The 26,818-nt window shown below is 42.7% G+C and overlaps 1 protein-coding gene across 5 annotated transcripts in view; it reads left to right on the top strand.

The window, feature by feature from the left end:
• The first annotated feature begins 9,989 nt into the window (after nucleotides 1–9,989).
• ARHGAP8 (Rho GTPase activating protein 8) overlaps nucleotides 9,990–26,818 on the top strand; it is a 90,753-nt gene continuing 73,924 nt past the window's right edge. For 2 of the 5 annotated variants that reach the window (XM_050712705.1, XM_050712698.1), the window contains exons 1-2: nucleotides 10,903–10,974; nucleotides 11,843–11,908. Coding sequence is in view for 1 of the 5 variants with exons in the window: in XM_050712703.1 (XP_050568660.1) it covers nucleotides 10,914–10,974; nucleotides 11,843–11,908 (127 nt within the window). In the remaining 4 variants the exon portion in view is untranslated. Of the gene's footprint in view, nucleotides 10,166–10,847; nucleotides 10,975–11,842; nucleotides 11,909–26,818 lie in introns of those variants that run through there. The other 3 variants (XM_050712703.1, XM_035550970.2, XM_050712702.1) reach the window with 3 other exon arrangements.

Genomic DNA, 26,818 nt, shown 5'->3' with positions numbered 1-26,818 from the left:
CCAGTCAACTGGGACCTCTCCCAATAGCCAGGACTGCTGATAAATGATGGAAAGCGGCTCGGCCAGCTCCTCCGCCAGTTCTTTCAGTACCCTCGGGTGCATCCCATCCGGCCCCATCGACTTGCGCACATCCAAGCTCCTTAGCAGGTCTCCAACCATTTCTTCATGAATAGCGAAGGCCACATCCTGCTCCCCATCCCCTTCCACCAGCTCAGGGCACTGGGTATCCAGAGAACAACCGGTATTGCCGCTAAAGACTGAGGCAAAGGCGGCATTAAGCACCTCAGCCTTTTCCTCATCCTTAGTAACTAGGTTTCCCCTCGCATCCAGTAAAGGATGGAGATTCTCCTTAGTCCTCCGTTTCGCGTTGATATATTTGTAAAAGGATTTTTTGTCTTTAACGGCAGTAGCCAGGTTGAGCTCCAGATGAGCTTTGGCCTTTCTAATTTTCTCCCTGCACAGCCTCGCTACATCCTTGTAGTCCTCCTCAGTGGCCCGCCCTTTTTTCCAAAGATTATAAACCCTCTTTTTTCTGCTAAGCACAAGCCGCAACTCTCTGTTGAGCCAGGCCGGTCTTCTTCCACGCCGGCTCGTCTTTGGGCACATGGGGACGGACCGCTCCTGTGCCGTTAAGATTTCCTTCTTGAGGAGCGCCCAGCCTTCCTGGACTCCTCTGCCCTTCAGAACCGCCTCCCAAGGGACTCGGCCAACCAGCGTCCTGAGCAGCTCAAAGTCAGCCCTCCGGAAGTCCAAGAGAGCAGTTTTACTGGTCCCCTTCCTGGCCTCGCCAAGAATAGAGAACTCTACCATTTCGTGGTCACTCTGTCCAAGACAGTTTCCGACCACCACATCTCCCACCAGTCCTTCTCTGTTTGTGAAGAGAAGGTCTAGCGGGGCACCACCCCTGGTGGGTTCACTGACCAGCTGCGTCAGGAAGCTATCTCCCACGCTCTCCAGAAACCTCCTAGACTGCTTTCTCCGTGCCGTGTTGTGTTTCCAGGATATATCCGGGAAGTTGAAGTCCCCCACGAGGACAAGCGCCGATGATTTTGCAACTTCTGTCAGTTGCCTATAAAACTCCTCATCCGTCTCCTCATCCTGGTTCGGCGGTCTATAACAGACCCCGACCAGGACGCTAGCCTTGCCGGCCTTCCCGCGGATCCTAACCCACAGGGATTCAACCTTATCATTCCCAGCCTGGAGTTCCACAACATCAAAAGATTCTCTAATGTAGAGAGCCACGCCACCACCCCCTCTGTGCTGCCTGTCCCTCCTGAAGAGCCGATAGCCAGGCATTGCAGCACTCCAGTCGTGGGAGCGGTCCCACCACGTCTCCGTGATGGCAACCAAGTCGTAGCCTGCCTGCTGCACGATGGCTTCCAGCTCCTCCTGTTTGTTACCCATGCTGCGTGCATTAGTGTAGATGCACTTCAGCTGGGCCATCACCTTCTTCCCCAGCCTAGCCATTGTTTCCCCCGGCACGGTTCCAACAAGCCTTGTTTGAGCCCCGTCTCCCTTCTTGCCTAGTTTAAAGCTCTCTCTATGAGCCCCGCCAGCTCCTGGCCTAGGATCCGTTTTCCCCTTGGAGATAGGGACCCGTCTGGGGCCATCAGGCCGGGTGCCGAGTAAAGCTCCCCATGGTGAAAAAACCCAAACTTTCTGTGCTGGCACCAGCCTCTGAGCCACCTATTAACCACGTGAGCTTTCCATGTCCTCTCCGTGCCTCTCCCTTCCCCTGTAGGGATAGACGAAAACACCACCTGCACTCCCGCTCCCTCCACCAATCGTCCCAGCCCCCTATAGTCCTGTTTGATAGCCTTTAGGCTTCTCTTTTCAAGATCATCACTGCCAGCCTGGACTATCAAAAGCGGGTAATAGTCAGAGGGGCGAACCAGGTTTGGAAGCTTCCTGGTAACGTCTCTGACCCTGGCCCCAGGGAGGCAGCAGACTTCCCTATGCGTGGGGTCAGGCCGACAAATAGGGCCCTCCGTTCCCCTGAGGAGGGAGTCGCCCGCAACAATCACCCTTCTTTCTTTCTTGGTGGAGGCAGTCCTGAGGCGTGGATTCAACTTCCTCACCTCAGGCATCCTCCTGGGTAGGCTTCCTACATCGTCCTCACCCACCGGTCTCTCAAGCTCCAGGGCCTCAAACCTATTGTTCAAGGGCACCTGGGAAGGCAGCGCCGGAAGGGGAGGGCATCTCCTGCGAGGTCGAGAAGGGACCTGTCTCCATTCCTCCTCAACTCGCAGGTCCCCTCCCTCTGCCCAATGGCGACAGGGCAGGGGGTCCACCCCCCTTTGGGGCGTCTCACCCTGGTCCCTCTCCCTCCGGTCCTGCAGGGAGTTGCTCCACCAGTCTATCTCCCGCTCGCACTCCCTGATATCCCTCAACCTCTGCACCTCCTCCTTGAGTTCCGCCACCATGCGGACCAGGTCGTCCACCTGCTCGCACCTCACGCAAGCAGTCCCTCTGCCTCCCGCCGATGGCAGCAAGAGGCTCAGACACTCCCCGCATCCGGAGACCTGAACTGCCGCATGTTTGGACGGGAAGTCGGTCTGGGTGTGTGCTGACTTCCTAGAGAAAGCACCGTGCCTGGTGGTACATATCTCCCCTCATATCGGCATCTTGCCTCCCACACATATCTCCCCTCATATCGGCATCTTGCTTTTTTGTTGTTGATGAAAATATGTTAATAAATATGTTAATAAATAAAATATGTTAATAGGTAAAAGCAGCTTTTCATTTGAATAATGACTTAATGCTTCTGTGAACTTCAGATGGTGGATTAAGCCCTTTCTTTAAAAGTTTGCAATTTCCCTATAGTTCACCAGCTGCTCATGGAAAAAGAAAAAAAAAAAAAAAAGGCAAATGGGAGACTTCAAACCTCAGCACCTGCTAGGGTGCTGCTGTGGTATATAAATCTGGTCAGGGAAACGAAGCATGCAAGTCCTCTGATGTCTTTTATTCAGAAGACTATCATTGATGGGAGACATGAAAAAGACCAGTGATGCATGCTTTATAGTGTAGACCAATTTTCTTCTTTGTGCATAGCCAGGTGGAGCTCATCCTTTGCAGGTACATGCTTCAGATTTACAAGATCTCTGAGGAAACAAGCAACGCTACCCGCTTGACTTGGCCATAAGAGAGGCACCAGATTTGAGTCAAAATGAATTACATGTGGGGCCCAAAGTTCAAACAGGTATCGTTATTCAAGTTACCGTCCTATTAAGGAAGAAAAATAAAGGCAACACCATGCTCCCCCAACCTCATTTCTGAAATAATTTTATCTTGCACACTGACTGCTTAATAAGAGTTTTGAGCATGCTGGAAGAGAGAAAGTGCTTTGAGGCTGGACCCTGTATCAGTGCAGCATCCCAATGTGCAGCTAGATGCTGTGATATACAGTAGCATGGGGCTCTGCAAGTAGTGATTATCAGATGAAACTCACTGTTAAGATTGCACAGTTGTGAATCACCTGTTAAAAATAAAGCTTCCACTAGATGGGAGGCTCTTCTTTCTGCTTTCTCCTCATCTCTTCCCCCTACTCACTGAGACTAGCATCTGAAAGCCACTGTGCTGTAATTGTACCCCTGTGTCACTTGGGAAAGCACTTACATCGCATTGGCAATTCACTCTGCAAGGACCATTTGATTTTCAAAAGGTGTACTTAGCACATCTGTCTGAAAAATCCAATCTGTTAATTATTAGCTCCAAATGATATATAAGTTCACACTGAAAGCAGGAAAAGCATCGGGCTTTGCAGAACAGTGATTTGTTCCTCACAAGTGAATTCCTCAAAGTGTCTATGTCCTTCTATCCTTCTGACCGTGGAATAAGAATCTATGTCCATTTGTCTTGCCAGAGAGGAAAATAATCTATGTTGTACTATGCACTTGGAATGGTGCAGATAAAGGAATGTGTAAATAGATACCTTTGCTTGTATTTGCTGCTGTAGCCTTTGTGTTTCTCTCCTAAGGCTTGTTATCACAATAGTTCTGCTATAACAAAAGGACCTCTTTTCTTAGTTTAGCTGATGAAAGGGCTCTTTAACAGGACTGTCCTAGAAATGGAGTAAGATTCAGTTTACCCACCATCTTCATCAAATAGGAGAAAAAATAGTAGGGTTCAAGCAAGCACAACACTGATATATATATAAAATATATATATAAATTCCAATTTAAGTTCTTTTTACATTCCTTTCGAATTTTTGTTCCACTGAGAGTACACTTGGACTCCTAATTTCATTTGGCCATTTTAAAAAGCAAAAGATGATACTCCATAATAGCCTACATAGAAGTTTCAGCATAATAGATAGAAGTCAACAGAAGCCATATGGAACATGAATAGGATCGCCTTGCTTTGTTGCCCATTACCCATATAGTTCCATATGGTGATTGAGCTCTGTTTACATAACTTTGATGATGTAGGCATCTATGTTATTGGAATTGTTAACCAATTAATAAAAATCTACTGCCATATGTGCTGATTCTACAGTTTGCTGTTTTATTTGCATTGGAAACTGTTTTGGGAAGAACTCTTATCTAAATCCTGTTCTGATGATAATGTCCTTCTATACAGAGACTCATCCCACAGTTGCACATCTAATTTGTGAGAGAGGAAACTCTTGATGAAAACTGATACAAAGCTTTTGGTAGAAATTCAGATCCAAGCTGTTCATGACCTGACACAAACCAGCTCTTTATGGTCCATAACTTCAGGACAAATTCCGATTAATGAATGCATGTCAAAAAGCAAAGTGTAAGTCATCACCTAATGCATAATTTAGGAAGGTGTTAAATATGAGGTAGAAAGACTCATGAATAGGCTTCTGGACAAAAGCTGAAGAAATTGATAAAAAGAACTTGGTTCCAAGATTATTCATTAGTTGTTTAAAAACTTGGAAAGGGGTTTAAATCTCTCTCTTTGGTTGAAGACCAGATCTTTTATGTCTTCACAAGGGACAGATTTTGTCATGTTTTCCTACCGAGAAGCGTGCAACTTTTTGAACACGTGGTACACACTGAGAGGTGGACCAATGTGCTTCTTACTGAATTCTTTGGTTGCAGAAGGTATCTCTCAGAAAAATCCATACCTATAATCTTTCTCATTCAATCCTCATTTATCTCCGCCCTCCAGGAATTACCAGCCCAGATCACCTTGGCTTCTATTTACATTATCTTCTAAAGCAACAAATATATTTGTACAGCAGTGGTTTAGCAGTACTTGTGGGTCATAAAGTACTACTCTTTCAGTTAATCTATGCATCATAATTAACTTGTTTCAAAAAAGCATGCACGCTATTTGCCAGAGTAAAAGGTTTTGCTGCTTAATGTGGTAACATTAACCCAGCAACAGAGGATTTGGCCCATATCAGCATTTATTTCCTTTAAAAGGGAGTGACTCTGAAAAGAGCCTGTGGATTCACCAGACTGCTATTACCATAGCACGCTAATGGTAATTACTGTGGAATTTCCTGTTTGAGGAAATCCAACTGTGAGTTCATAAACATGTGTGAAAGCAAATGGAGAGGAAAAACAAAATTCAGACAGCTCTTCAGTCACTTAAATCTTGCTTTCGAATCACAGCTTTCTTACTTCATTCTGTTCTGTTCTGCAGCAATGAAAGGCTCTGCAAGCTGCATGAAGGGGGGAAGTATTAAAGAAACAAAACCAGAAAACAAGCAGTTCTTTTTTACTGACATGTATATTATTCTTACTCTAAGTGGTATAACAGGAATTTCTTCTCGCGTTTTAAATTATGTTTTTGCTTTATTACCCATACCATAGTACTTCACTGCCATTTTAGAAATTACAGATGCATTCAAAGAACACTGCTGAATACTGGATTTGTGTATTTATGTTACATTCATTGTGGTAACTGATACAATATACATCATAAATAACCCTAATAATAAGGGACATGGTAACCCATATTAAGTAATTTTTGTCTTAGAAGGCTCTCATTTGCAACTTTTTTAAAGCAAAGTGTAACAATAGTGAATTACATTCCTTAAGTGAAACTGTATATAAATTACAGATTTATAGATGACAAATAACATATATTTTGTTCTTGTTCATATAAAATGAAAGGCTAGGATATACACACATTTGAGAGTCAGATTGGGTACACTCACCCATATCATATTCTCTTATTATGAAGAAAAAAGATTACATAACTTAATAAGCTTAGCCTGGTAAGCATTAGCCTAGTAAACATGCCACAGCATTACTTGAAAACATGACTTTGCTGTTTTTGTTGATCTTTACTCTGGTTCCCATAAAGTCAGCTTCCCTCAGTGCTGAAACGAATCTTAGACACCCATGATGCAAACCTGTTGCATTTTGAGTTAAAAAACTGAGGCCATCTTTTACCAAGTAAAAACGCATAGCCTGATATTGCTAACTATTTTATCAGTCAAACTTGCTTTCTGTGTTGAAACTCTAGTCCATACTTCGCTTTATACTTAGTCTATACTTAGCTTTATACTTAGTCTATACTTAGCTTTCGATCCTAGCTGCGATCCTAGAATATTGATCATCTACCCGTGCAGTTAAAACAACACCAGCAGTATACACCTTATGTGGGCATTCAGCCAACAGGAGATGATGAGCAGCTGAGTCAGCACCAAAGTCTTCCAGTGACAATGGATGACTTGCAGTCATCATTGCTCTGATTTGAACTTTGCTGCTCAGGAGATCTCAGTGACTGGAAGTTCCCGCTCTTCAAAATTTCTAGATAACCTCTTCTCTACAAATTGAGCTTAGGGCGATAGACAGGTGTCCATCTAAAGTTCTTTCTAAACAACCTGTTTATTGAAACATGCAGAAAGACACAGAAGGGCTAAGGTACAATCAAGGAGAGTGTCATGCCCAGTGAAGGATGTAGAAGTACAGTAGACCAACCAAAAATTTGGACTTGCCTTCCTCCCCTCCCATTGGTACTACTGCTCTGAGGAATTAAATGTCACTCTCAGCAAGGACCTCACCATAGTCATTACCATCTGGAAGAAGGCAGCCTGGAGACTCATATCAATTGGTAGCTGATTAAGAAAGTGTCAAAGCCCACAGAAAGAGATCTCTTTTAGACCAGACTAACATGAGCAAAATAGCTCTCATCTGTAGGACAAACTCTCACCCATGAACTTCACTTCTACATCTCATTTTGAGATGGCAGTTGTCTGCAATTGCACAAGCAAAATGATTTTGTTTTCAAATAATAAGGTTTATTCTAAATCCATTGAGTGGAAGTGTTAATAAAGAGAAAACTGGAAGCATTGTTCTTCAGCTGTTCTTTTGTGGTTGCAGACACAATGTTAAAATAATAAAAATACAAATATAAAACAATGCATTTGAAACATGCAAGGCAATGTCAGAGCATTCAGGTTGCATGCATAGAATCATGAAGGCATGATTGTAAGTAAATCTGGGAACTAGGCAATCTGAATGCACAGTTTTTCAGAAGAAACCTTTGAGGCAGGCTTTGAAGTAAAAAAATACAACATTTGGCTTTTTCAGCCTGAGGAGTAAGTCCAAAATCAATCATAGGCCTGCTGTGCTTTAATTTCAGGTCAGACCTAGTGGCAACAGCAGCTCAGGAAAGACTCTGAAAAGTCCAGAGACTTCAGTGGGGATTTGGTGAGAAAATGGAGTGATCCAAGCAACTACAAGCTCTTTTAACTGACCTCATTAGTACACAAAGCTTTAAAACAAATGCTGAATGAAAACCTAATTAAAGATGTGGAGGTAAATGCAAAACTAGTTAAAATGCAGCAGGGCTTCACCAAGAATAGAATATGCCAGACTAAGCCAGTATCTTTCTCTGATAAATCATTTTTTCAAACAGTGAAAATATGGTAGATCAAATCTATCTGGACTTCAATAAAACACTTGAGAGGATGCCATGCGAGAAAATATTAATTAAGATGGAGAGATGTGGATGAATGTAAGACATGAAAAGTAAGTATAATAGCATGTGCTGAAGGGGAAACTCTGGATGGAAGGTGGTTACTAATGCAGTTCCATAGGGACTGATCTCAGAACTAATCTTAGTTAAAATTTTATTAGTGACCTGCGCACAAAAAACATGAGTGTGCTAATGAAATTTGCTGATGACATAAAGCTAAGACCTGCTGCTACAACAGAAAAGGACTGGAATACCCCATGGAAGGAATTGTATGAGTCTGTTGACTGGAGAAAGAAATGACATGCAATTTAATGGAAGAAATACAAAGTTGTGTGCTTAGCAAAAATACTTATTAATTCTAATAAAGTAAGGAGGATGCTTCTCCACACAGACAGAAGACAGAAAAGAAACTGCATCAGTCAGAGGCAGGAGGGAGTCCAGAGTGAGCTGCTTTTTGTTTGGAAAAGATGGCAAAAGGGACATGCAATGCAGCTAGAGCCATACAGGCAGTTGTTCTGGTCAGAGCTGGCATCTCCTCTCTCACAGCAGCCAGCAGCAGAAGCCAGGGAAAAGGGGAATCCAGCAGTATTTTCCTGGAATTGTGGAAGCAGCCGGCAATTTGTGACTCAGTGATGTCTGTGTGCCTTTTTTCATGCCTTTTTTTTTTCCCCTTCCATTGATTTATCTTAGCTTACTTCCTACTCCCTCACCCTCTTGTTGGCAATGACTGTTTCCCAGCATCAGTCTGAGGGAGCAGTTAGAAAATGGCATAATCCAGGTGAAACTGTCGGACAGATCAACCTAGAGTATTTAATTAGGATGCTGACGGTACTTCGTACCCTATCCTACCTGCTTTAGGACTACATCTGCTTGGGTAGCCTAGAGGAGTTACTGGTGTCATACACTTAGGAAAAAAAGCTATGTGAAAATGATGAACGTCAGTCTTTTGTATACAAACTGGAAAATTCCTCTGGGCAGATGTCTCCTGTTTGTTCTCCAGACAGATGGAGCACTGCCACTGCACACTCGCAGCGTAGAGCCCCTCGGCACATGCAGGCCTTGCAGCAAGGGGCTGAATTTTTGACTTTTCCTCCACAGATCGCTGGAGTGAATCACACAGGGCCGATCCCCCCTGAGCTCTGTCAATATGTTCACTGCTCCCTGCAGTACTCAGATGGTGCTGCTCTAATACTTGATAACTGATCTCCCCCCCCCCCCCCCCCAATAATAAAGAGGCAGTAAAATGTGATTATTTTCCATATCTTCCTTCTGCATATGGTTTTATTTTCCTCCTCCCCTCTGGAAATCCAACTAACTCGGATACCGACTACTCTGATACTCGGTTACCCCCAGACCCATGAGCACGCAGTAGGGACGCTGAGGGATGCTGAGGGACCCTGGGGTCACAGCAAGCCCAGCCTCAGCTCCTGCTGCCTCCAGCAACCCTCAGCAGGAACAGAAACCGAAAGGCCCCGGGGCTTTACCATGCCCCTCAGAGCCCCAAGCCGAGCCCCAGGGGCAACCCCTCTCTCTCTCTCTCTCTCTCTCTCTCTCTCTCTCTCTCTCTCTCTCTCTCTCTCTCTCTCTCTCTCTCTCTCTCTCTCTCTCTCTCTCTCTCTCCTCTCTCTCTCTCTCTCTCTCTCTCTCTCACTCCTCTCTCTCTCTCTCTCTCTCTCTCTCTCTCTCTCTCTCTCTCACTCCTCTCTCTCTCTCTCTCTCTCTCTCTCTCTCTCCCCACCTCCTTCTCCCCCTCTCTCTCCCTCCTCCTCCCGCCCCCTCTCTCCCCCCCTCCCTCACCTCTCTCCCCCCCCCTCCCCCCCTCACCTCTCTCCCCCCCTCACCTCTCTCCCCCCTCCCCCTCCCCCTCTCTCCCCCCCCTCACCTCTCTCTCCCTCCCCCTCTCTCTCCCTCCCCCTCTCTCTCCCTCCCCTCTCTCTCCCTCCCCTCTCTCTCCCTCCCCTCTCTCTCCCTCCCCTCTCTCCCCCCTCCCCACACCTCCACCCTTCCCTTCCCTTCCCTTCCCTTCCCTTCCCTTCCCTTCCCTCTCCCCCCCACTTCCCCCTCCCTCCTTCCCTCCCCTCTTCCCTCTCTCTCGCTCTATCTCTCTCGATGGCGGACGCCCCCGCGCTTCCTCCCGGCGGCCGGAGGCGTCCTGCCCTCGGCCTTCGCCCCTCCTCCGGCCGCCCGCAGGTGAGGCCAGCCCCGGGGCCTGCTGCCGGCAGGGAGAAGCACCTGTGGTGCCCGCCCGCCGTACCCCCGCCAGGTACGTAAGGCTGGCCCGGCCCCGCCGCCCGCCACTACCTGGGGGCACCGGTAGGGAGCGGCCCCCGTCCGGTTCCTGCCCCGCGGGGGTTTCCCTGCGGCCCCAGCGGTTGCCTGCCGGAGAAGGGAGGGAGAAAGCGGTTGGGGCTGCCCAGGGCGGAGGGAGGGAGGGAGGATAGGGTTCGCTTTCCAGCCAGCCTCTGCGGTGGTGCTGGCCTTTGGGCGAGAGGTGCCCCGTCAGAAGGTGCAGCGACCCGCTGGTCGGGCTGGGGTCCTCTGCTAGCCTTTCTTCCTAGTGTGTATATGGTAGGGAGGCAGCCCTGCTGTCCACCTGTGGAGTGTTTCGTGTGCCCCACGAGGATATGCAAGAGGTTTTTGTGCGGGGCAAGATGTCTGTTCAGAAGCTAAAGAAGCTTTTAGCTTCCACTTATGACCAACTGGGAGCATGAACATGCCCGTTCTGCGGGATGCGTCCATTTTTACAATATCCCATAATGATAGGATTCAAAGGTCATAATGATGGATGGGGTCAACAGTCACGGGCTTTATATGAGGAAGTTGGCTTACACCCATGCTTGCTCCTCAGTCACAGAACTGAGCCTTGCAGCTGTTTACACAGGGATATGACTCAGCCCAGGAAGATTTTCTATGTTCGTGCAATGTCATTTTCCTGGTTCAATGGTAGGTGGGTAAATTTGTGCTCTTACGGTCATGCCCCCTGGCTTCATGGAAGGACCAAAAGCTTCTGCATGGAAGAGCTGTTGCAGAATTGGAGCTCGTGTTTGGATATAAAATCTCAGAAGACACAAGGTAAGCAGGGGTAAAGATTACAGTAAACATCATGTGGTTGTCTGGACATGACAAACTGTAGGTGTAGAGATTTAACACTGTAACTAGAAGCCATAAAATCTCATAAAGAATGTCTCTAGCTATATACTCATATGTTGTTCTTTTAGGGCTTTCTTTCCTCCTCTGTGTTACCAGTCCTTTGAAAAATGAATTCCTCTTCATTGCTACTATAATATATATTTATTATTAATTTGATTTTTCAGCACTCTTTTTGTATATGTTGCATCTGGCTATTCTGTGAAACATGAAGAGGGCTGAATTCATGTTGTACACGAATATTTCATTCTGACCTTTCCAGATGTCTGAGCAATGATCCTGTGACCTTGTTATTTCGCAGCAAGTTTTCCTGGTAGGAGGCAGAGCAGGGTTTAGTTGAGACGGTTTTAACCTCAGGTGGGCTGTGGTAGCCCAGGAGAGTGTTCTGGAACTGGTCCCGTGGGTGAGTTGCCACCAGCATTCCTGCAATTCCTTCCTACCTGCCTCCCTTGGAAATGCACCCTGGTAGAAGTTGTCCACGAAGAGGCTGAACACCTCCAACAGTGGCAAAAGAGTTTAAGCCCTTCTTCACGTGCTTGCACTGCAACTAAACAGCTTGTCTCAATCTGAGGAAGAAGCCCATTTCCAAGCAGATACCTTTCCCCTTCCCTCAAATGTGACCGGGTGCACAGCCAGGAGTCCCCTGTCCTACGTGTTGTAATGATGGCCTTGCTGGGATGTTGGCATTTTTTTCTTTTTAACACAGATGAGCTTTTTGCCTGTTACTTTTGCCTGTCCCTGCGCTTGAATGATCACTAAACTGCTTTTTGTCTGGTCTTTCCCCCTTTGCAAGTCCAGTCTAGGTGGCTGGGTACAGGAGTGAAGGCTCCTTCTGGAGCAGCAGCCAGGGCCTTTGAAGGTAAGGGCCTCACTACTTCTGAGAAGGAGTGACCTCTGCTTTTGTGAGGTGTTCTAGGATCTGTGTGTGATTTTACTGCAGGCTTGTTATTGACCTTTCACATCTTGTATAAAAGAGCATGCCATTTTAGCCTCAGATTTAGCAGTTAGCTGAAGAGGGCTTTGAATGCATCTAAGAAAGGCTACAATGATTCTGTGACAAAATAACTTTATTTTAAAAGTTGCTTTTACACAAATAAGTTGCTATTTCAGTGGCTTCAGACAAAAATACGCAGTCATACTAAGTGGAACTAACTTTATTATGTGAAATGACAGTGACTTCCTTGTGTTGGTTTCTTCATTATTAGAGCAGGAATTCAAAAAGTAAATAACCATGGTGAGATGTAAACTGTATTTTTAAAGGTCTTCTGGTTTGAATAGATGCTTAATAGTAGTACAGCTGGGGAAATGCATAAACAGTATTTTTGTACTTATTAAATTTTAAGCTTTTCTGTAAGAATATGGATAGAGCCATGAAATCATTCTTTAACTCAGCTGGATGAGTATTCTGTATGTTTATGTGGGTATCAGTCTTAAATTAATGTTTTTGTTTTTTTTTTAAGGGAAATTGTTCAGAGTCAAAACTGACCTTGGTGTAAAGTGTTTGTGTGTAGAATAGCTGTAAGTGTTTATGCTGTGCTGACTGGATTGCTTTAAGTTTGAAATTCAGCTATAATTGGACAGTCATTATTTAATAGCCATTGTTATTGAAATTAGAAATCCAATTTTGTTTAAAATTGATTTTTGATTAAAATAATCAATGCTTCATATTTTTGTGGCATTTAACAGACCATTATAACTCTAAGATGAGGATTGTTGCCCTCCAGACCATACAAGTGATTATCCAAAATGTTGCTATGGCTACAGATGTAGCTCTGAGAGGTAGAAATGAGGGAGTTTGGGTGGCCTGTTGCTCACTGTGTTCAAAGTTGGGGTTTCAGATTTGTTGCCAGCCTCTGCACTTTTCAAGAAGGACAAGAAAGAAGACCCTAGCAATTACAGGCCTGTCAGTCTCACGTCAGTGCCTGGTAAAATTATGGAGAAGATGATCCTTGAAGTTATTGAAGCGCACCTGGGGGACAATGCAGTCATTGGTCCCAGCCAACATGGGTTCATGAGGGGTAGGTGCTGCCTAACAAATTTGATTTCCTTTTATGATAAGATCACCCATCTAGTCGACCAAGGGAAACCATCTGATGTGATCTTTTTGGACTTCAGCAAAGCTTTTGACACGGTTTCCCATAGGATCCTACTGGACAAAATGTCCAGCATACAGCTAAACAAAAACATAATGCGGTGGGTGAGCAATTGGCTGACGGGCAGGGCTCAAAGGGTTGTGGTAAATGGGGCCACATCTGGCTGGTGGATGGTCACCAGTGGGGTCCCCCAAGGCTCCATTTTAGGGCCAGTCCTCTTCAATGTTTTTATAAATGATTTGGATGTAGGACTAGAAGGTGTTTTGAGCAAATTTACCGACGACACCAAAGTTGGAGGAGTTGTGGACTCTGTTGAGGGTGGAAAGGCCTTGCAGAGAGATCTGGACAGATTGGAGAGCTGGGCAATCACCAACCACATGAAGTTTAACAAGAGCAAGTGCCAGGTCCTGCACCTGGGACGGGGCAAGCCTGGCTATACATACAGACTGGGCGACGAGACGCTGGAGAGCAGCCCCGCAGAGAGGGATCTGGGGGTTGTGGTTGACAGCAAGTTGAATATGAGCCAGCAGTGTGCCCTGGCAGCCAGGAGGGCCAACCGTATCCTGGGGTGCATCAAGCATGGCATCGCTAGTCGGTCGAGGGAAGTGATTGTCCCGCTCTACTCTGCGCTGGTGCGGCCTCACCTTGAGTACTGTGTGCAGTTCTGGGCATCACAGTACAAAAGGACATTAAACTGTTGGAGAGTGTCCAGAGGAGGGCGACGAAGATGGTGAAGGGCCTAGAGGGGAAGACGCATGAGGAGCGGCTGAGGTCACTTGGCCTGTTCAGCCTGGAGAAGAGGAGGCTGAGGGGAGACCTCATTGTGGTCTACAGCTTCCTCACAAGAGGGAGTAGAGGGGCAGGTGTCAATCTATTCTCCTTAGTCACCAGTGATAGGACCCACAGGAATGATGTCAAGCTGAGGCAGGGGAGGTTTAGGCTACTCATGAGGAAGAGGTTCTTCACTGAGAGTGTTGTCGCACACTGGAACAGGCTCCCCAGGGAAGTAGTCATGGCACCAAGCCTGTTGGAGTTTAAGAAGTGTATGGACTGTGCACTTAGTCACATGGTCTAAAATTTTGGGTAGACCTGTGTGGTGCCAGGAGTTGGACTCAGTGATCCTTATGGGTCCCTTCCAACTCAGAATATTCTATGATTCTATGAAATGATACAGGTGTTATCATGGGAACCACATCTGACTGGCCTATGAGTCAGGCAAGTTGCACAGGTTGGGCACCCTTTGCTTTCAAAGGAAAGAAGAAATGACTTGTATTTGACAGCTTTTCTGCACATTGCCTGACTTCATTGGTCCAGCTGAACTACAAAAAAGAAGCAGATATTTGCATGTCCAGGAGTGAAAGTTGCAGATAGGATTTATATTTAAAAAAAAAAACAAAAAACAAAACAAAAAAAACTTTTCATGAAGAAACAGGCTGTGTGGACAGTATCAAAATTTTAATGGAAAAATAAATACAGCAAAAAATAATTTGGAAAATGTAAACACTATTTTTTTTAAAGAAAACAAAAGAAAAAATAGTGCTATCACTCATATTCTAAGGAAAAGTCTGAGTCAGCAATATCTAACCAAAAGGCAGTGAAAGATGGCAATTAGCCTGGCTGCAGGCACACTGCTGGCTCATGCCGAGCTTTTGGTCCACCAGAACCCTCAAGTCCTTCTCTGCAGGGCTGCTCTCAATGAGTTCTTCTCCCAGTCTGTCCTCATGCCTGGGATTGCCCTGACCCAGGTGCAGCACCTTGCACTTGGCCTTGCTGAACCTCCTTAGGCTTACATGGGCCCACTTCTCAAGCATGCCCAGGTCCCTTTGGATGGCATCCCTTCCTTCTCTTGTATTGACTGCACCACTCAGCTTGGTGTCACCTGCAAACTTGCTGAGAGTGCACCTGATCCCACTGTCTATGTCATGGATTTGTTACTGGTCCCAAGACAGACCCCTGAGGGACACCACTCGTCACCGGCCTCCACATGGATGTAGAGCCACTGTCCACCACTCTCTGGGTGTGACCTTATAGCCAATTCCTTGCCCACTGAATGGCCCACCTTTCACATCCATCTCTCTGCAACCTGGAGATCAGGATGTCATGTGAGCTCATGTGAAAGGCCTTACAGATCTGTCAGTCAAGGGAAGCAAGCTAGGATCAGCTCTCCTGAGGGAACCGCTCTGTTCATTTTTCTTATATGTTGTCTCTTGGCAAACTTTTAGGTAGTCTTAAAATCATCTAAGAGAAAAGTTTTCTTTGAAAACTTACAAAGTATCCCATTGGAAATTGTTGGCAGAGGCAAAAATAGCTTCTGGATCTTTGATATTAGCTCTGAGATCATCCATTTTCCTCTTCCATGTGTGCAAGCTTTGCTTGTATGAGTATGTTAATGGGAAGACAATCGCCTTTTTGTCAGAAATGAACGATGGTTCTTCAGTGCCCCTGGATCTTGTTCTCCTATGCAGAAGCTGGAGCAGGAATTACATGGAAAGAAAAAATTCTCTTCTGAGCCTGTAATTAAAAATGTGTCTTTACACATGCATAGGGACCTCAGATGACATTTTTGAGGCAAACTCATCTGTGGTGTTCCTAAAGGCTTGAATAGTACGCTTAGGAAGAGTATTGATGTTGTAACACACTCTGTGATTTTGTATCCGTATATAGACTTTGAATTTAAATAAACAAAAACCATGGTAATTCTGTTGTAGGACATCTTATTGACAGCAGTGTCTATCATCATCAAGGCTGAATCTCAAGACTGACTGTACAGCCTTCTGTGTGTTGATGTGATGGAATAACTGATAGCAATTGTAGGTTGCTATTTCTGCGTCCAAGCAGTGTAAGAGATGTAACAGCCAATGTGCTGATAGGAGGAAAAAAAAGAAAAGTGAGATGGAACAATCTTGGGTTTCATTTCAAGCTACATTAATGGGCACAGATTTTCTGCCTATTATCCCCAGTTGGGACTCATTCGACTTCTCTTCTATCTCATCTCTTCTCTCTTATTTGTTCAAATCCCATTTCTTTCACTTATCCTTCTCAGTAATCCTTCCTGAATATCAATCTTATTCACATGCTTCTTTTGAGGTTGGAAAATTTCAGTCCACAAAGTTGTGAAGAACTGAAAACAGGGTCTCAGACTTGAAAGTTTGAGGTAACCTTAATGATAGCAACTAGGCTATGATACCAATCCTGTCTGTAATAAAGAAAATCAACAGCAATGTAACTTCATTGCCCTTCAGTGATGTCTGCCTAAAGGGCTGTTTGAGTTTTGCATTCTGAAGATATCTTTTATACTTTATGTTAATATATTCTAGGAATATTTCTTTTAACTGTAAATTCTTAGCCCGACATTTTATATATGCTGTGCAGTGCATATATTTCACTAGGCTTTTCAGACTTTGAAATTGAGCTTGCTGGAGACTTTGGGCTTCCTTCTCTACATGGCTGCTGCAGCCATCAAGGAATGTACTGCCTTTGTCATGATGTTCCAGGGCTGTGCTTGTAAGGTGAATATTAGAGCTGCAAGATCATTCACCAGGAATTCCTTGTAGGGGATAGTTGGTTTCTGTTTTCACCACAGCTTTCAAAAACACGATGATCCTGAAGGTCTTTTCCAATTGAAATGATTCTGTCATTCTCAGGTATTTATGTACCCATGTGGTAGCCCTTGGAGGGGTTCGCCGGCCACTGATGGGCTCTCACAGATGGGCATGTGGAACTTGGGCTAGGTGTAAAAGGGGATGTACAGGAAAATGGTACAAGGTCATTTACAGAAAAGTGGTCTTTTTTTCCTCTCTCTTTTTCTCCAGTGAATAGTCTCAGTAAATATCCAAATCTTGTTGGTGTTCTTTTGATAATAAATGACCTACATTATTTCTGTTTTGTCTGATGTTGCTGTCTTAAATCTCTGCTGCTTTATACAACACATTCTGAACATAAGGCTATTGAGTCAATTTTTACTTATAAGAAGGCATCGAATAATTAGGGAAGAATGCATAACCAATAATAGAAATTGGAAAGATTGAGATGTTTCCCATCACATAGTTTCCACATCCATCTTTTGTCTTATCATTCTGTATTTTAATTTGCCATGCAAGGCAGAGAAAAGCACAAAAATGATTATTTTGTTTACTATATACATGGCCTTTAATATGTTCACTCATACTATGCATTAAAATGAATAAAAACAATGAAAAAAGTTTAATGGTCTTTTTTCTCAGAATCTCAGTCTTCTCTTCTGGTAAATGTTGCTCACAAAAGTCAGTAGTGTCATTGGAAGTTCCACTTTTGGAAGCTGCCCCAATCTCTAGAAGATACCTGCTTGAGTCTGGGGCTGAAATTCAAAGATTTGGCATGTTCCTTATAAAGCTGGCTTTAAACAAAGCCTTTACGACATAGGCTGATTTCTGTAGCTTCAGAGAATACCAAAGCTCACAGCAACTCTCATCTATATCTAGCTTTAGTATGCAGTAATCTGGACACCATGGTAGCTTCAGCTCTAAATCTCAGTTCAATATAACTATGAACATTTGCATGGATATGGTGCTTATTTACAACTATTGGATGAAATATGAACAAAAGGTGATTTATTTATTTTCTGAAAAAATACCATTGGTTTACTGGATTTTACCCTGTATTTTAGAAGATGAGAATTGAAAGCTTCAGCCTGCTTGTTGAGTCTTAGCTGAGAGTATGTTCATGATGGGATGCTACAGGGTCCTCTGCTGAAGCTGAGCACTGTGGGGGAAGAAAGATGACTCACAAAAGAAGGTGGATAATTTTTGCATTCCTCAGAAGAAAGTTTTAATATAAGAACTGATCTGCTTGGGAGGAAAATGCCTGAGTGAGATCCTATCCCAGCTCAGCTGAGGTCAGTGTGAGTTATGGTGCTGATTTCCCCAGAGACAGAATTTCACGCTGTGTATGCAAGAATGCCATTAAACAGGTAGGCAAGCTTTTATGTTAAACTTGGAACTCAGAAACAGGCAGTGCCCAAAGGCTTTGTGTTGTCTTACCTGCTCTGGTGTGTCCACTGGGTGATGTTGTTCTGGCAACGTTTTTATGACCCTGCCTAATGGCAAAGAAATTCTTCTGAGACAGCATTCAGGTAGCAGAATGTGTTGCAGTTGTGTTTGCTGCTTTATTTTTCTCAGCATCTGGACCTATGATACCTACTGTTTTGCTTGACCGAAAGATTAAGCAGACTTGACAAACTCACAGTTGTAAACTTATCTTTGCAGTCAGAGCCCTACAAGTCAGGATAAAATATATGTTGTTAAGAGCTACAAAGGAAAATTCTGAAGGAAAAAGGAAATTGTGTTTGATTCAACAGCTGTCTTAGCAAATGGACTTTGGATGTAGTGTAGTACTGCTGGTGTTACAAAAGCGCAAGCGATATAGGTCTTTTTTATGAGTGTCTTAAGTTTTGTTCTGAGTATGTTGACCTTGTTGATTGTTTACTGTTACTAGCTGACATCCTGCCTGTAAATATTTAATGTTGTACTGCAGTTAACATAGAAGGAAGAGCTGCACTGATAGGAACTGAAAGCTAGTCATTTTTAAGCAATTTATTATAGTTAGCTTCACATATTCCATTTGCTTCTTGTTCCCTCTGACAACCTGGTAACTGTTCTCATCCCTTATTTTCTTGTCTCTTAAAAAAGCCTTCTCTTCCTTTTGTGAAAGACCCATGCAAAGGAACCAGTAAACTACTGAAGAGACAGTGAAGGTATCTCAGTATAGAATGGTACCCACCAACTACGTACCATTAAAAGTATCAACTAAAAGAAAGAAATTGTAAACTGGGGAAAAGTCTTATTCTTAATTTCTTGTAGTTTTCTTTGCTTTTAGTTGTACCAACAACAGGTAAAAGGTTTTGGATAGAAATTAATTTTAAGTATAAAATGCCTTTGAAAGATTAAAATATTTGAAAGATTAAAATAGCTTCTCGTTCCAGCCTTAAATCTAGTAGGGTCCAATTATTATAAGCGGGATTATAATAAATTCACCTTTTGGTTTCTTTTTTATTTCTCTCTCTTCTTTCTTTGCCAGCAGACAGGAAACATGAATGAATTGGCTCTGGAGTCAAACAATTCATATTTGTTATTGGGCTAACTTATTTGAAACTTCTTTTTTTGTGGATTTTGAAGTCAGGCGATGAGAAAAAAATACAACGTTTAAGAAGCCTCATGAAACCCTACAGAAGGCTGACTAAATTTATGAAGAGAGAGGAATTGTTAGAAATCATATACCAAGGACTGGATGAAAAATCGGTATTACTTTACTCCTGAAGTACACTTCTCAACAGAAGCTCACGAAGAGCTCTGCTGTGATACCATGACTGACAATAAATGGCATGCTTTGCCACAAGGAATACCATTTATTTACACTGAGTGTCTGCCAGGTGGGCACAGAGTGGGGTACAAGTGGGGGGTTTTGATTTCAGCAGCTCCGGCTGGGGGGAGTGAAACCCAATTTCATTGTGATCCTGGTACCTGCAAAAGTACTTTGAAAGAAAATCTATCACAATGCAAGCTAAAAGTGGCAAGATGTGATCAGGCAAAGAGTAGCAGAGCTGCCTCCTGACTAATCAGGCCACTAAGACTTCTTTGAGGCATTGATTCAAGAAAACCTTGAACACATCATTCATTGCAGCTGGGCTTCTGTGCATATATGCTTTTGCTTTATGGCTGTCCCAAATGCTTTCCTCAATCTGGGCCTAATGGGGTTGTATATCTATTTTACATTGAGGTACAGCAAATGACTTACAGGTGTTTGTTCTTAATAGCTAAATTAAAATGAAGAAAAGAATAAAATCCATGTTTGGATTGCACTGTCAAATGCTTTGTTGTACTGATGGGATTCTCAAAGTTTATGCCAGTGTGTCACTGTAACTGAAAACTTACCTGGTAAGCAGTGCGGAGGGTGTTTCATGGTTTTTGTGTGTTGTTGTGGTGGTTTTTTTCGGTCTGGTTTGGTTTTGGTGCTGCATAGTTTTAATTGACCATCTGAGAAGAATGGAAGGATTTTTCATGCTGCCCCTGAATTCTTTCCAGGGTTTGGCATCTGAGCTACTTCTGAAAAAGAGAGAGAAAAAAAAAAAAGGAAAAAAAAATGATGCTGGCTTAAGAAGCAGCTGGAATAGGTATAACTACAGCAAAAACAACAACAGCATATATGTTAACCACTCTAAGTAATTGCATTTTTCTTGCCAGCCATTTTGGTAAATCAGGTGTGTTGCGTAGCATTTCAGGAGAGGTAAGCAAGGTCTCTACATCCTTGGGAAGAGTATAAATGTTGTTTAAGAAAAACTCAAGGTTTATTTAAATGGTTAAATTATAAATTATGGCAGTTAGAGGAGAAGAGCTTTACCTGACAACCTTATACATTTCCAATCATTGCATTTATGAGTGGTTTGTATGTTCTTTTCCTAGGCTATGTCTTTGCTGTCTTCCACAGCTGACTTAGGGTAGCTTTGTCCCCTTGCACCTTTCCCAAACTCTGCACTTCATTGTTTATATGCTGCTTATTAAACATTTTTTAAACATATCAAAGGGAGTGTTGTTGGAAGGTGCATAAAATGATAAGCTGTCGGGTGCACAAGCTTCTCTTGGAGGTCACCAGAAGGGCTTGAATGCCTGAAAAGTTACCAGTTGTTCTTTTAAACAGCTGCATTAGTTGGTCTAATAAAAAAATAATCAATAAAAGCAAACCAAACAAACAAGCAAAAACCTCATCTTTCCCTCTGTTACTTGCTTAATCTCAGACCTTCATGTCACTACTGTTGTAGTCATACTGTAGAGTGTAGCAGCACCAATGACTATTTCAACATGGAATAAATATAAAATTTCTCTAAGGTTTCCATTTTTGTGATGTGCTGCTAAGAAGAAGAATAAGCAGTGTGGTCTTGTTAGAAGTTAGCATAGGTTTAGAGAAGTGTGCATACAAGTGATGTATCTTTAGGTTTGTCTAGCAGTTAGCATATGTATGTTTGCAGGTTCAGAAAGATATGGGTACCGTTGTTGTTAAGTGTCTCTGAAGAGCCTTCTAGTAGTGTTTCATGGAGATTAGTGGGCTGAGCGCATCATTCCTGCAGTATGTTTCCATTGTTAGACTTATTAGGTGGGAAATAGGATTTGTTATCTTCCAGATACTAGAACTTTTGATTCTTTCCTAGGATAATAATTTGCGAATGTTTTGTGGTTGTAGGTAAAGAGAGAAAGGTAACACACCAGGTGCAATGATGTCAAGTAGTTTAATGTGGTATTGGGGAATTGACAAGTTTTCCTGGACTTCCGTTAAAGTGTTGAAAAGGCCTGATAGCAGAATCCACTTAATAATTGTAAGCCATATTTTCAGCCATTGTGCTAGTGCTTCTTTTTTTTTCCCTACAGTCTCTTACCTGAAAACTGCTCTGTAACGTGCATGGATATAGACAAAGACCTTTGAATAAGGTAATGAGGTCTTCAGGGTAGAAGCCTTCGTAATGGGGCAGGGGTTTCACAGCCACTATTGCCAAATATACGTGCAAGCAGAACACCCAGTGATAAAAATTTGATCCATCTCATGCAGTGATGCACAATCCCATTTCCATCAAGTTAGTCAAAAGTACATAGGGGCAGCAAAAATGCATAAATCCTTGTTTGTTAGCTTTTCAAGGACAGGAGATACTTGATAACACATAAATCTTTCCGATAAAAAATTAACCTGCCAAAATTTTTTGAACAAATTTGAATTCAGAGTTCATTTATGCTGGGCCATTTTTCTTTCCTGTGACCTCAATTTTTCTGATCCTGTGCAGGGAAGTTAAAAGCCACACATACTGTATCATTGAACCATGGCATGAGATGCTTCTCACAGAGATTTTAACTAGTCTTTTGAAGGTCTGTATGCTATACCAGGCAAGAGAATTACTTCTCTGTAAGATATGGGCATAGCGAATAAGAAGGAAAATGAACAGGAAGCATTTTAGCCACATTTCAAACTTTAAATCTAATTTTTTTTTCCAGCCTTTATAATTTGGTGTGGAAAGATTCCCCTCCCCGTCCTTTCCTTTTCTATTTCTTTGTCTTCCTCTAGTTTCCTATACTATGTGGTCTTTGCTGACAAAAATACTATTTTATTATTTTATTTTGCAGTTTTCCACATATAAGGATTCTTTGCGCTCTTCTGCAAACATTACCCATCACAAACTAATAGCTTTGCTCACAAAAGTCAGCAAAATAATAAAGTGTTTGTGACTTTGCAGTGAGTTTTAGTTTTGGTAGTAAGATAAGCCAAAATGTCTTTACGATTCTAACATCAAAAAACAGTCAAAACTCTGGAAATGTTAGATCCTTTCTCAATTTGTGTTCAGTTGTAACTACAAAACATTTATGGATTATCTAGCATGGGATGCAATTTAAAAAATAAGGTTCGGGGGATGGGATGTGCTGATATGAGTAGAGAGGAAGTTTGAGGTGGACTAAAAATGAAGATTATAGAAGGAAGTTCGTTTCAGGGTTAGATTTGAAGTGGCTGTTATTACTGCTTGATTATAATGAGATTATCGAACATGTGAACTGTTTCGGGCCCTACTAAGTCCCTTGGCACATGCAGATCAATGACTGAGTTCTCATTTGAAACATTTGCTGGACTGCTTGGGCAGCTTGCGTTGACATTATGCATTGAGCTCTTATAGTAAAACACTACCAGGCTTTGCAATACTAAATTTCTTGTTTTGCACAGTAAGTTATGATAACTCACAAATTTGCTGGGACAAAAATACTTAGTACTTGTGAATTAAGGGAAAAATAATTATTTTAGGTAAACAGACAACCAGGTCTTTAGTGCACTGATTAAGGACAAATCCAGTGCAAATGGAGAAACGACAGGTGTGGTTATCATCATTTTGCTTAGTTTTGAGTTAAGATTTGTAACTAAATATGGGCTATACATTGCCCATATAAAATGGATTTTGGAACGGAACTCTTCTTCTTTGCTATAATGCACTGTTTCATTTTGGTGCAGCTAGGCTACAGGAGGGGTGGTGCTAAGCTGGGTGAGCTATAACTGTGTCTTGACAAGAACTAGAAACAATGGCCTGAGTTATTAAAAAAAAAAAAAAGAATATAAATTTCTTTTACAAGTCCTAATTTATTCCAGCCAGAGGAATCCCCAGTGAATAATTATACATTTAAAAAAAAATAATACACCAACTCTTTGTCCAGTAACTTGTCAGATTAATTTAATTAAAGAATACAGTCTTAAAAGTGTACTCATCTGCAATTGCAAGTGTTTAATCGCTTGAGATGGAAGCACTAGTTAAACATGAGTTCAGCCCGACATAATTCTGCCACATTAGTGTGCATTACAGTATATTAATTTAGAAAGCAAGTTCCATAGATGACTGATCATTAACGCTTGTTATGATTACATTATCGTAATCTTTGTTTAGCCAATGAACACTTACATTGAATCAAAAAAAATGGTCTTGCAGTGTGTCATATTACAGCCACTTATCCATGTTCAGATAATTTTGTCCTAATGATACAGGAGGCTTTCTGTTAATAGGTTAAACATTAGGCACTTTTTTCCATCTACTTGCGGTGTGCCAGATGAACGAGTGGATGTGATAAGAAAATAACTGCACTGTTTCAGACAACAAAAGAGTATTTCCAAAAATCTCTGTGCTAGTAATGGGTAGAAATAATCCCTTTACTTCAGTGCTTTCAGAAATGGGATTAGCTGATACATGCAGATATTTATACACAGTAGGGAAACAATTTCTATTTCACTCTGACATATTTAATTCTTCCCATAAACAGATTTTTGACTGTCTAGCAGGGAAGGTATGGTGAGGGTGAAGAGACTGTGCTTATGTATTTCATGGTTTCCTGTCTTTTTTTCCCCTTTACCATGTGTCACTGGTTTCCTAATTGAGGAAATCTCATGATGGGTGCTCTGTAGGTTGGAAGCATAGGCTCTGTTAACCTGCCTGTTCCAGTCCTGCAGCAGAGGGGATCACAAACACTATAGAGGCAGGCATTGTGCAATACAACTGGAGATTGCCAACAGTATGCAACTTTGGGAAAATATTTTACTAGGTTAGTGAGGCCTTCATGGCAGCCTGCAGGCCAGAGTCAGCTTACGGAGTAGTTCCTTCTTTCAGAGGAAAGACAGGAGGGACAGAGTCAGGTTTAGGCATCCTGCTGGGTTGCTCATGGCCCAGAACAGGCTGTGAAGGACATCCCAAACTGCACCATAGCCACTGCTGCAAGAAGGGCTTGGTGGTCCTGCACTGGACAGTCATCTTGCTCTTTCATGTCTGTCCTGCTCCAGCATCTGTACTGTTAGGTAATTATGTTCTAAATTTTCATACCTGTGTGTGTGTAGAAAAAAATAATCAATATGTTTCTCTTCTCCGAGTTTCTTTCTGGGGGAAAACCAGTTCTGTGAACAATTCTCATTTCACGACTGTGCTACGCAGTGTTTACCATTCTTTCTGATGAAAATTTGCCCTTACAAAGTGTAACACGTTTTGCTTTATCTATTTTATATACAGTGGATGTTTACTTTAAATTAATGCAGCACTGGTTAAAAATTACTCACTAAAGTTATCAAAAAATGCAGTCTGATTTATTGTTGGAGCAAGTACAACGTAGCATGTAAGCACCTCCTTTCTTCCTTCAGCATGAATAAATCTGTGTTCTAAATAAGGTCCAAAGCTTGGGGGGGGGGGGGTAAAAGGATGTTTCAAAACTGCATTTAGCACCTTTGATAAAAATGCTTACTATTTGTTTGTCAATTTACTGGTCTTTTCTGTCTTTGCTGCCCCACACCTGTAAGATGAACATAGAGTAAGCTATTACTTAAGTAAACATAAGTAATTCATGCTACTAATTTAGAGATGAAAACTGTCTGCATACCAGGTTATTGAGCCATCAAGCTTCCTCAAAAACTATATCACAAATGAAAAGAGTTTGTTGCTTAGAAGATTGCAGTTCTGGCTGACAGTATAATTTTAAGTGGTAAGGAAATACAAATGCACTGTTTCAGTCAAGTTTCATCATTAACAGTTTAAGCAGTAAAAACATAGAGGGATGAATTCTTAAGCTGTAATTATTTAAGGAACTGTGAAGTAAGAGAAGATGTTTCTGCAAGTTTCAGAGAGAACTGTGCTCTAACAGATAACAGGGGAGCAGTAAAAAATGCAGGGGACTAAAGAAGTGCCTTTTTTTGCAGTTACGGTCTTTGCATCATTTTGCTCCTATAGCCTCAGAGGTTTGTTAATTCTTGTACAGCCTGAGAGCTCAAAATGTGATCACGCTGGGAGAGTTGAGGAGAGAGAGGAGTTTAGGCAGGAGAAGTTGGACATCAGCAACGCAGAGGGGTGTGTTAACCAGTGGATTTAGTGGTAGTTGCAGTTTGCTCTGGTGAGAGCAAAAGGATATACAGAGGAACTAAGCCAGGATGAGGGAACTAGAGAGAATGTGGAAAAGAAGAGGGTTGTGGTGGAAGGGAAAACAGAGAGATGAGCAAACTGGAAAGCCAGACAGGGAAAAGGAGAGAGCTTGGTGGATGGGAAGACAGAAAATGAGGTGAGAGCTAAAGAAGGAATGATCAACTTGAATGGGCACAGAAAAGTATGACTGAAAACACTGTCATGGAGGGAAGACCAGTAGCAGATCCCTGGCTCTCCCTCCTCCTTCCCCTTGCCAGCGAGATCCAGGATGACCAAGGAGCTGGTGTTCGGCTGAGCAAAAGATAGGATTGTCTCATCCTGTCTAGAATGGGGAAACTCAAAAGAGCACGAGCACAAAAACCCAGGGGTAAGTTGCCAGCAAAAATTGATATCAAAATCAGAGTCCCTAGATCAGAAAGAAGTAGTGCCTGGCAGTAGGGGTAGGCTAGGTGGATAAATCTACCCCGCCCCATGCACTGTGGAGGCCATGACCATGGGAGTGTCAAATAACTGTAGCACTCTCTCCACAGTAATTGCTCTGCCAAGCTGAGACACCAGCCAGGATTTCTGCACAGCACTGTGCTGTGTTGGGGGGCTCCGCCACATTGTGTTGCTTTCTGTGGCCCAGAACAGCAGCGTGGACGTGCTGTGTGGCTCAGATGTTAGAAGAGCAAAGCCCTGTTTTCAGGGTGGCATCAAAACTCCAAAGAAAGAAAGAAATTGAGAGATGACTGGGGGCTTTGGATAGTTACAGAATAATGCTTCAGTATTTATCCAGGAGTAAATACTGGGGAAAAAATACAGCCACATGAACTTGGGCTTCTTTCCAAGTTTAGGACAATATTTACCATCACCAAGTAGACACTGTTCTCCTATTTTCCAAGCACTGAATGGGTGAGACTAGTAGAAAATTGCTTTTAGAGAAATCAGTGCTGTTTGATCAGTGTGTAACTTGGTGTGATAGAGCACAGAGACTTGTGACAGGGTGACTGTCTTCCTTGCTTTCTGATTTTCAAGGCTGTATCTCAATCTATGGCAGGAATTAACCTCTATGTGTGCTTCTTCTCTGATCATTACATAAAAAGAAGCTCAAAATCCACCAAACTAGTGATAACAAAGGATAAAGTGTTTGGCATCTTTTTAAGGCTATATACATTTAATTTTTAATTTTACTATTCCATTTTAGCATAATATTTTTTATCATAATATTTACAAGTTAGTAAATTTCTGT

This window comes from Cygnus atratus, chromosome 1 (genome assembly GCF_013377495.2).
Source record: "Cygnus atratus isolate AKBS03 ecotype Queensland, Australia chromosome 1, CAtr_DNAZoo_HiC_assembly, whole genome shotgun sequence".
Taxonomy (NCBI): domain Eukaryota; kingdom Metazoa; phylum Chordata; class Aves; order Anseriformes; family Anatidae; genus Cygnus; species Cygnus atratus.
Note: the sequence above shows the minus strand (reverse complement) of the source record. Positions and strands in the feature narration are given on the sequence as shown.